Genomic DNA, 12004 nt, shown 5'->3' with positions numbered 1-12004 from the left:
GGTCATAAACCTTGTGTTTAAATTTCATTGATTTCTATTTACTTAAACTAAAGTTATTGTGCGAAAACCAAGAATAATGCTTATTTGGGCCCTTTTTTGGCCCCTAATTCCTAAACTGTTAGAACCAAAACTCCCTAAATCAATCACAACCTTCCTTTTGTGGTCATAAACCTTGTGTCAAAATTTCATAGATTTCTATTTACTTAAACTTAAGTTATTGTGCGAAAACCAAGAAAATGCTTATTTGGGCCCTTTTTGGCCCCTAATTCCTAAAATGTTGGGATCAAAACTCCCATAAAAATATAAAATATTACAAAATTGTATATGTATTGTCATATTTGATACTCCTTGTGAAGGGCATGCATATAATCATTCGGTCCAAAATAAAGAAATCAAAATTCAGATTAAATATTTTTATAATAAAATTGTGTGTGTGTGTTCATGACAGTGCTAGTGGGATGAGTATCACCAGCACAATAGTCAGCACTTCGGTGTTTTTGCCATGGTGGAGGGGCATAAAGTGTTACCCTAGTCCGTCCGTCCTGAACGTCTCAAAAAATGGGTTCCGTTCTCCTAACTTTAGTTTGCCTCAACCAAATACTACAAAACGTATACACAATATAAAAAAGAAGTGACATGAGTGCCAATGAGAACTCTCCAAGCACAAGAGACCCTAATGACACAGAAGTTAACAACTAAAGGTCACAATAGGCCTTCAACAATGAGCAAAGTCTATACAGCATAGTCAGCTATAAAAGGCACTGAAACGACAATTTAAAACAATTCAAACGAGAAAAGAAACAAACAAATTTATGTACAAAATATGAACGAAAAACAAATATGTAACACATAAACAAAAGACAACCACTAAATTACAGGCTCCTGACTTGCCACAGGCACATACATATCGAATAAGGCGGGTTTGAACATATTAGCAGAATCCCCACCATCCCCCTGACCTGGGATAATGCTTATTACCACACCGCACAAAATCAAATTTGAGTTATCATGTCCCTTTAAAAGCATAGAATATGCTATATTTTTCGTTTCCATTCTCTTAAATAAGTTTGACTTCATCAAATATTATAAACCTTATACGCAATGCTTATTACTCCATAACACAGACCAATCAAGTTCGATATTGGGTGGCATCACTGTTCATGAGTTATTTATAATTAGATGTAAGAAGATGTGGTACGAGTACCAATGATACAAATGTCAACACGGAGCCTTGAGATAGGAAACATGCTAAATCTGTTGTTTCCTCTGTTTAAATTTAGTTTGCCTCAACCAAATTTAGTTTGCCTCAGCCAAATGTTTTGAAACTTTTACACAATGCTTATGGTCACAAAACAAAAATTATGTGAATCCTGCATCTATATGTGAAAGTTTACTCATGTTTTTTTCACAAGCAGGGGCATCTGCGGCCCAGAGACATATTCTACATTTATTTCAGTAAGCAACTTATTTACTTCCATTGAATTCTACTTCTAATAGAATTAACTTGCATATTTTATTCAGGATTTCGGTGCAGTTTGGTAACAGACAGCGATATTTCAAGTTACATGACCAGCATAACAAGTGTTTCACTAGATTGAGCCATAGATCTATGATTGAGCTCTCTGTCTAAGTGTACTTTAAAGGTTCTTTGCACTGAGTTCAGTTTATTGATATGCGTATACCTTCTGTGTGAAATTATAAGATGTAAAAACAGACTACTTATACCTACATGTCCATGAAATGAAATGTAAGGTAAAATGATTGAAACATTTTGTGTTATCTATCACAACTCAGACAGCACATGGTGCTACTGAGGCAGTACATGATGCTACTGAGGCAGTACATGTTCTCTTTAATTTTTCATGGAAATTAAAGGATTTCATTAAAAAAATCTTAAAAATTAAGACTGGAACCGTGGAATGCGTAATAGAGACAGTAACATAACAAAAGAGCAGAAAGCAGTCGAAGGCCACAAATGGGTCTTCAACAAAGACAGAAAATCCCTCGACCGGAGGCGGGCTTCAGAAGGCCCTTAAACAAAATGTGTACAAGTTCAAACTCCAAAACATGAAAATTAACAAAAATAAGCCAGACACTCCCATTGGTGGATCCATGGGGGGGGGGGTTCCGGGGGTTGGAAACCCCTTTTTTTGGCCGATCAATGCATTTGAATGGGAACATATAGTTGGAACCCCCCCCCCCCTTTTGTCCTGGGTTGGGAACCCCCTTTTTTAAATGGCTGGATCCCCACTGGACTCCTGACTTGACGTCAAGGTAATCATATCAAGAGACACACCCAATATGCAGAGGTCAAGAGTCAAAAAGTCATAGTCTGGTCAAGAGTTCCTTGTCAAAAAAACACAAAACAGATTTTTAGAAAAGGGTCATCGTGGTACACAAAACTAACACATGTATCTTCATATCTAATATATAATTTTTATATATATAGATATATAAGAAGATGTGGTATGAGTGCCAATCAAACAATTCTCCATTTAATTAAAACAAAATATACAAGTTGTACATTGAGGACAAAGGTCAAGCTCACATGAAGTTTCTCGTGCCACTAGACTCACCATCTTATGACAATGCATCTACATGCCACATATTCAGAATAAATGTCAATTGAAAATTATATTTTGAGGTCAAGGTAATATACACACTGTATCATGATGACACACCAACCTGCATAGGTCAAGAGTCAAAAAGTCATAGTCCCATGTCAAAAATACACACAGCAGTCCTGCACGAAAGTTCATCATGGTACACGTAACAATGTATTATGTCATGATGCATTACATGTGCCAAATACAGAAAACCTAGCTCAGAGACAGAAACACAAGATATATAACTAAACTCAATGGAACCGTAGTTTTCATTCAATTTATTTATCTAAAATGTATGTTTGCGTTAAATAATGGAAATTAACACTGTATATTTATATAAACGATCAATCTTGAAATTTAAAGTAATAAATAAAATTTGTAATGAAAATTTTTTTTTTTTTTTAAAGGGAAAATTCACGATTTTTTACTTATGGTTTAAATATGTTCATTATGACATAATATATATATTCACAAAGTTTTATCGCTATATGTGCAGTAATAAAGGAGAAATTCAATAATTAATGAAAAATTATCAACTACTTCCTGTAGGTCGTGACGTTTTCTCCTGATTTTTGCATGCCGGGATTTAAAATACAATCATTAAAAGTCTTGGTTTTTAATCATATTTTAACGTAATCGTAAGCGCGCCGATGACTTATGCTTTATCTAATAACCATCCGATAATAAGAAGATAAAACGCACAGACGTTCAATTGTACTCATTCGTGAGATAAATTATCTATGTTAAACGTATATATTCGAATTATTTTTGTAGACAACACAAAAAGTTATAAATTTATTTTTAATAAATGCATTTTCGGACTGATAAGGTGAACAAATTAAAGTACAATAATCTGTAAAGACAATATGTTGGTGTACTATTATTGACCTTTTACTATCTCTGCTATGGCTAGGTTTATACGATGTGTGTATTCACGGTTCTGTGGCAATACTCGTAGATGGCTTGTTGAAAGGTAAATTGTTATTCGCACTTCGGTATTTAACCACGCCTCTAGGGCACACCTTGCCAGGTGTGACTGTCTATTCGGATCAGTGGTAGCATTTAATACACACATTAAAAATACATATTCAAGTTGGTGACAAATAAAAATTGGTCGCCGTGGAATTATTTAATTATATTCGGTGCTATTATTTATTTGAATTCAAATAAGTTAATTTACTAAAAAATACACAATTTTCGGTTAAAGACGGAAAACTTAATTCATATGTCAGAATGAAATGATATACAAGTCTTGTCCTTGATTTATGTCTCATAAAAAAGGGGGACTTAGAAATTAGAAATAGCTTTACTAAATCATTTTTATTTGTCTTTATTAGGCGAAAAAATGTACGAGAACACTTACATTTAGACTTTTGAAAGCCATGTATTAATCAATATATGAAACTATCTGAAGATAACTCTACCGAAGCGGAATATATAATATGTACGAATAAAGAAAAAAATATTTTTGTAATGGAATCGAAAAATTACGAATAGATATTCTTTTCAAGTGTGATAAACGTCAACCAAATTTATTCATAATGGGGAACGTCCTTATTAAAATCTGAGACAACTATAATAATCGTCGTCTCCCAACGTATATATATACTTAAATAACTATTTGATCAACGATGTTTAAAATTAAAAGACAACGAATTTAATGTTATCTTTCCCTATTTTTGAATGTTATTATAAGTCTGTTCAACTTGCAAGAATACCCCTAAAGCGGACAAATATCCGACAAGCAGTTTATTCTTTAAATTGCTGTCATTGAATATCAAGAAAGAAAATAAATCCCGAAATTGATACTCAATAGTTTTCCTAGAAAATATTCACATTCCTTGAGGATTATTAGTGTACGTCCAGTTGCATATATTTTACATGAATGTTGGAACAATTGTGATGATGACGAATTTCGTCCTTTATTCGAGAACAATTTAATTGATATATAAATCTGTGAGTTTACTATGTTCTTAACTTCGATGAACCAAAGCAAGTTATAAATTGACCTGTATTTAAATCAAATTGTTTCTTTTTTTTTCTTCTTCTTCTTTTGGTATACAATAGTCTATCGAATTCGTTGATTACATACTGTTGGTATACATGGACTAGTCTATTTACAAAACTTTTACCACAATTTACACAAAATGTATGTTTCTTTCTTATGTTCAATGTATACATGTATACATATTTTAAATTGCGCTACTGACTATAGTTCCGTAACTTTCTACCAGGCGTATGTATACACGAATCGTCGACAAGTGCGCACATTTTTTTAGATCAATAATTCTGGTATGTTCCAATCTGTCCTAAACTATTGACAACGAGTATATATTACATTTTCCCAAATTAACCCTTGGAAAAATATGTAAATAGATTTGTATTTCTTCAATTATTTTTTTTTGTATTATTTTTTTTTTATAAATAATATTCTTTACACCAGAAATGTTATTTATAAACAAGCGTATGAGTTCAGTATTGACTAGTATATTATATCACTTTCGGACACGCAAGACAAAAATGTATATTATACATGCACCTGATAGTTCAAAATGGAAAGTTATAAGTAACGGTCGTGTACACTGATCAATACCTACAGAAGTGAAACGATGCATGAACTTGCAAGCCCGCCGGACAGGAAATCGATTGAATACCTGGACGTGTCACCTTACACCCCTTCCAATACCTTTGGGAGTAATACCTTTAGCCATGCTGGTGATCATATAAGGGAAGATCCGAATTTATTTAAATAAAGTTTATTACTTGAAAGAATTATGAACGAATTAGATTTTCGAAAACAATTTCCACGGAACACTTATTTATCATTTTATGATTTGAACTTTGACTTTTTAACTAATTACAATATTATCAGTTTAAAAATAACAGACTATATGGTTATTTAAAAATATAAGACCATTTTCCGTATCAAGTTAGTCAGTCAGATAAAACAACCGTACGATTGACAAGATATCGACACGCAATTACGACTACATCGTTTACTGTAGTTTTGTTCCTTTGTGGTTTATTGACATATCGGGATTTTTCATCGGAGAAGGTGACAAGATGGCGGAGAGTAGAGAACTGATACTCAAAATTTAAAATCGATGGTGATCTCTTATTTAGCGGAATAAAACTTTAATATCTATAAATTTGAGCATTTTTATACAGAATGGACATAATATCAATTTTTTATTTTTTTGCGAAGTTTCCCTTTAATTTTTCTGAAATTATTGTACCCTCAAGCCGCCTTAAGTGTTTTTAAAAAAGTGTCCCAAAATATTTCATCATATAAACCTGAAATTTGAGGCCAAAATCAGCCCTTAAAGGACCTACTTCTTTTAAATCTGCCAGTGCTTCCAAAAAATCATTACAATACCATACAAACTATGGGGATCTACTTTGTCTTTTTGGATAACTTTCTTACCTGACATCTTTTATTTTTACTGGATTTGAATCAACAGAGGAGACCTGTAAAAAAGCATTATTATTAGCTAAAAATGTCAATACTGTTTATACTGTAATTTTGTTGTTCAATTATAATTGCAAATGAGAAAAAATAATTTAAAAAAACATTTTTCTGTAAAAAAATGATAGAGGGGATGGTTTCAGATCTACAATGTTTATAGAAGTATTCCCTTATCAAATACCCTAAAGGTATATGACTTATATTTATATATACTCATTGACAAAAATTGTTAATGTAGTTGTAATGAATTATCATTACATGTTTATCTACAACATATGACAAGTGCGAATGATTAAGTACAAAATGAAGACCTTCTCTGGTATATATTACACTCATATACTTCTATGAGATAATATCTTTAATCTATACTCCTACCTAAAACTTCCTTAGTAGTGATTCATGTCAATGAAAGTTGTACAACCAGGAAAATACTACTTACAGTAAACATTAAGTGTGACTACCAACTTATTATCAATGAACAGGAAGTTACTTTAAAACAACAAAATAGAAAAGAAGTTTTTTAGACAAAATGAATGCAAGGTGCAGCCTAGCAAAACAAATATTACATGACAAATATTTAACAATAACATATTCCACAAATTGTAGGAAATAATGTCTGTCCTATAATGGTTTACTTTTACAAATTATGATTTGGATGGAAAGTTATTTCATTGGCACTCATACCACATTTTCTTATACTTGTATCTAGATATATCTGAAAAATTATTTGTCTGACATGTCTGAGAAAAAATATTATCAGTTCACTTAATTTCTTTTATATGTTTGACACCTTATTTTTCCAGTACATGTAATTTGTAAGGTTTTATTATAAAATTGTAACCAAATTTAAGATGTCCCAAAAAATTGTTTTAAAACAATATCAATAGAATTCTTAATTTCTAGTCAGAAAAAAAAAATGAAAAATTAATGTTTACCAAATCATTTAAACTTTATTTAAAATAGTCTAAGTTCTAAAATCAAAGGATGTTTTACAACTTTACATCAATAATCTATGTTACTAACTTACTTACTTACTGACACATCAACTGCTGACTTGGACACAGACAAGATTGTAACCAGGTTTACACACATATCAGATGATTCATAATTTCACATTCCAGGCAAATAATGTATGAAAGCTTTATAGATTTTGTGATGATGAATCAAAAATCAGGGAAGAAAGAAACAAAATTTTGTTTGATTTGTAAAATAAAGCATACACCCTTTTTGTAAATGATATGAGGGATGAAAGTTACTTGTACAATACTTTTAAATATCAACAATATAATAAGGAAACTGTTAAAATGTCCTTCCTTTCAATTTGAAAATCCCCTAGCTAAAGATGATATTGGTCCCCTTTATTGGAATATATATTAGTAAGAATATTGTTTATGATAAGATTAAGGAATTACTGCACCAAAATGATCTACAGAAAAGAGCAGATCGAGAGCCAGTAACCCAAATAAAAGGCCCTGTAAAGATGTGTTTTTAAACTTTTTTGATGTGTGTATGTGAAGCTAAATGTATAACATTTGAAAGAATTTGTAAGGAAAATTGTATACCTGCTTTGTATTTTTATATAATTACATTAGATGTATGTTTCATTATAATATTTTATTCTGATTGGCTAACTGTACATCACGTGTTATTCCGTAAGCAGTTGCATTGCTCAATACAACTTTTCATTCATGATAACACGTGCTCCAACAATAAAGTGCACAGGTGAATTAAATAATAAAATATGTAAAATTCGTGCTTTCATGATCATAGCTAAAAAATGTAATTATAAGTATTGAATGCTTCTTTTTGTAACTTTATAGGGTTGTAAAAGCGTTGACCGTGCGTACATTTTTAGAATGAAGCGCTTCCGCGCTTCATACAAAATGTACTTTGGTCAACGCTTTTACACCCCAATAAATTTACAAAAAGAAGCATTCAATTCTTAAATATATATATTGACCTGAAATAAGATTAAATTTCATTTTAGTCCGGTTTTCCTTTTTCAACCTATTTTCATGGTTTATTAAGTTACACTACTTCTTAGAAAAATAAAGAGATGTGTGGTTACAATAATGACAGTGATCGGGAAGGACGTGCGCCCTGCGCCTATAGGGCATATCGACCAGAAATGGCCCATAGAGTGACTTATGTAAGCGCCCATGTGGCGGACGATATTTTTCACTTCGTTTCGAAACGTTTAAATATCATCAAAATGGATTAACAATGAACATGAACAAGATAACAGTACCAGTTTAAACATTGTAAATAAAGGTTATCTTAAATATTGTCTTGTTTAGAAGAACTTATTTTATATTCTTTGAAATTGAAATTACAAAATCACAGCAACAATATCCATGACATTATTTAGAATCAGTAAGGTAAGTCCAAACAATGTACCACCACCGCTTTGGCAAAATATACACCATTAAATTTTTATTCACTGCAGTCAATTAAAATCATGCAAATGGCCCACTCATTTGACAACATGGCCCATATTTTTTTTTAATGGCCCATTGAATTTATTTTTGAGGGGCCCTGGGCCCATAGAGAAAAAATCCTTCCAGATCACTGTAATGACTGTCAATGAGACAACACTATCAAACAATGTTCAAATGAAAAGGATGTAAGACAACTGTACAGCCTTCAACACTGAGAAAAACCCATACCATTGTCAGTAATGTCTTCTATAAAAGGCCCATATGAAAATTAATTTATGACCATTGAAATTTTTCTTGAAATCAGGGTTTTCAATAACTTTTGAAGTAACTGATGGAAATTGAAAAGTAACCGGTCAGGTAGTTTAGTTTAGTTTAAACATATTTATTTATAGTGGATTGGGAAACAAGTTTTGCAACTTATATTAATCCCTTTCCACTTTGCGGTTGCGAGTGCTGCCTTGTAGCGGCATTAGCCTGCTCTTTTTCGAAATCTACAAGGATGTCTTTAACGTGCAGGTTAAATGAGCTACCATTTGATTTTTATGGGGGGCTAGGATGAAAAATTTTGTCCTGCATTTTTTTTTAGTTGTAATCTCTGTCCTGCCTTTTTATTTTTAACTTTATTCGGTCCTGCCTTTTTTTTTATTAGTTTATCCTGACTTTTTTTACCTAAATTGTCATCCTGCCTTTTTTTTTTTTTGCAAAGTGTCTCATCCTGCCTTTTTTTTTTATTCAAAACTCCTGTCCTGCCTATTTTTTTCAAATTTCATCCTAGCCCCCCCCATAAAAATCAAATGGTATCTCCCTAACTGGTCAGGTAGAGGGACAGAATAGTGAAGAATATTTCAACAATAATATTTGTTGGCAAGGAGAGGCACCATAATTTATGATGTTGAAAATATATCACTAATGACACAGTTGGTGGAAATCTTTTTTAACTGAAACAATTGGAAATTTTAACAAGTTTTCATCAAATATAAAATGTGGTGCACACTGAATAACCAGCGTAGTCATGGTAGTGGGTTATTTCAAAGTGTGCACCACATTTTTTATGATATTTAGAATAGACAGAAAAAATATTGCAGTCATTTCTTGTAATTTAATTGTAAATTCCATTTTAAAAAGGAGTAAATCATTAAAAAACGCTGATGACATTACGGTCACATGACTAAATTATATCTATGAGCTGATAGAAAAAACACTGTCAGCCAATCAGAAGACATGTTACATCTAAAATAAAATTATATTGAAATGATTGTATATACATGTACCAGTATTGATTGTTATTTTTAAGATTTAATTACTTTCTTGAATACTGTATTCATACATATATTCTACTATGCCAGTCTGTTTACATTTATTATACATGAAAGTGAATTGATTATTTTACACTCAGGTAACAAAACCTTGAACTCCAACCACATTCTAGTTAATAAACAAGTATCAGATGTGTATTGTTAAAAAAATGTATTCTAATCTGTATGTATTTAAACTAGTTTGATAAGTTTTACTTAAATAAAATAATTGATATATATCATTTTATGATTATATTTATCAAATTTGAGTTCTGTACCATCTATTCAAAATAGTATGCACTAAAGATTTTACATTATACCATAAGCAAAAAGTTTTTTTAAAAATATTAATTTCTACACAAACCTCACATATTAATTTAAAGTGAATAAATGGGACACAGATGCTACCTCCGCTTGCATATTATATTAAGTTATAAAGGGACATAACTGAAGAAAGGTAGCAGTGACACTACCCAATTTTATTCTTAATCTGAGTTTTGGGGTAATAGTATTTCGTACAAGTTTCATAACATTTGGTTTAGGTAAGCCTGAGAAGAAGAACAGAAACGAAAAATTCAGCAACTTTTTTTCATTTTTTAATGTGCATATATAACTCAGGAATGGCTAAAAGTGACACCACCAAAATTTAAGCTCAATCTGTATTTTGTGGAAATATGCATTGTTTACAAGTTTCATCATATTCATTACATTTGGTTGAGGCAACCTTAGAGAACAGAAACGGAAATTCAACAATTTTTCCATTTGTAAAGGGGCATAACTCTTTAAGTGACGCCACCAAAGTTAAAACTTTATCTGTGCTTTGTGCCAAATTGTGGTGCTAAGTTATTGTGAATAAATTTCATACCATTTGATTGAGGCAAACTATAGTTAGAACAGAAACCAACTTAGGAATGTACAGATGGACATACAGATGGACACGGGTTAGACTTAATACCCCCTCAGCTATGTTAGGGGCATAAAAATACATAACAACTGGAAAATTTTAATATTGTATTATCAGTTGGGATGGTGGGGTTGAATCTGTATAATATGTATCCACAGTTCCCATCCCTCTATTTGGGGATTATAGTTTCTTTAAAAATGTAGATTTTGTAAGTATTTTTACAATGAATAAATGATAAACATATCAAAACTACATGTACCTTACTTTAAATAATAATCAATCAATACACATCCAAAATAAACAATTTACATATTGCTTTGATTACAAGTGTGTTAACACATGCATGTACTGCACTGAATGCTAAAAACAGCTGCATAATCCAACTTACTGAAACATGATATCCTATCACCCTACAAAAATGACAAGTCAGTAAGTGTTAGGCTGTTAGTCATTATCAAATGCTCACACAAGCAAAGAAAGTCAAGTTCATGTGTGGTTTTAGTGTTCTAGCTAGGATTCAATGATAGTAGGACACATTTTGATGATAGGCACTTCAGCCAGGTGTTGTCATATATCAAAAGGCACAACTTGATTATTTCAATTTCATATATTAAGAATTTTAAAAAATAGTTTATTCTAAAGGTTGTAAAAAAGCTTTTTCAAGAAAAACAATATGCATGCACCTAGAGCTTAGGCTATAGGGATATGAGTGCATAGAGAGGGAACAGTTCTGGGGGCCACTTCAATTCTTAATTGATAGGGTTGCCGTTGGTGTTCTGTAACCACATCCTTTTCATATAATTTAGATTTTAAAAAGGCATACCTTTCATATATTGCTTAGGTAAAAATGTTACTTTTCCCATCTTGTTTTTGTTTCATTTGGTGTGAAATGTAAGAGTGGAGTACCAAAGTGTCAAAAGAGAGAAAATTGGTTGATAAATAACCAGATGTTCCGCAGGGCGCAGCTTTATATACAACCGCAGAGGTTGAACCCTGAACAGTATGGACACAACATTCAAGCTAGATTCAGCTCTAAATTTGGATTGTGATTAAATTGTTGACACTGCATAGGTTTCTGACACAGAATGAATGTGGTCTAATGAACTTAAAATTATTTTTTTTGCCTTTGAGCAATTCACTATGCTGTTGAATATTAATCCTCTCAAAAAAATGTTTGAAGAAATTTTCTTTTTATTTAAGAAATCTGAAATGAGAAAAATTTAACCCCCCCCCCCCCCATTTTTATTTCACTTCCCCCTTTCCCTTTTCCCAAAACTGATCTCAATTCAAATTTC

General features: G+C 31.7%; 1 protein-coding gene across 7 annotated transcripts in view; it reads right to left on the bottom strand.

The window, feature by feature from the left end:
- LOC143079612 (gelsolin-like protein 2) overlaps nt 1-12004 on the bottom strand; it is a 61708-nt gene that overhangs the window by 42972 nt on the left and 6732 nt on the right. For 2 of the 7 annotated variants that reach the window (XM_076255089.1, XM_076255053.1), the window contains exon 2: nt 6031-6074. In XM_076255089.1, coding sequence (XP_076111204.1) covers nt 6031-6037 — 7 coding nt within the window. In that variant the 5' untranslated portion in view covers nt 6038-6074. Of the gene's footprint in view, nt 1-6030; nt 6075-6447; nt 6474-7099; nt 7204-12004 lie in introns of those variants that run through there. The other 5 variants (XM_076255058.1, XM_076255098.1, XM_076255065.1 and 2 more) reach the window with 5 other exon arrangements.

Source organism: Mytilus galloprovincialis, chromosome 1 (assembly GCF_965363235.1).
Source record: "Mytilus galloprovincialis chromosome 1, xbMytGall1.hap1.1, whole genome shotgun sequence".
Taxonomy (NCBI): Eukaryota; Metazoa; Mollusca; class Bivalvia; order Mytilida; family Mytilidae; genus Mytilus; species Mytilus galloprovincialis.
Note: the sequence above shows the minus strand (reverse complement) of the source record. Positions and strands in the feature narration are given on the sequence as shown.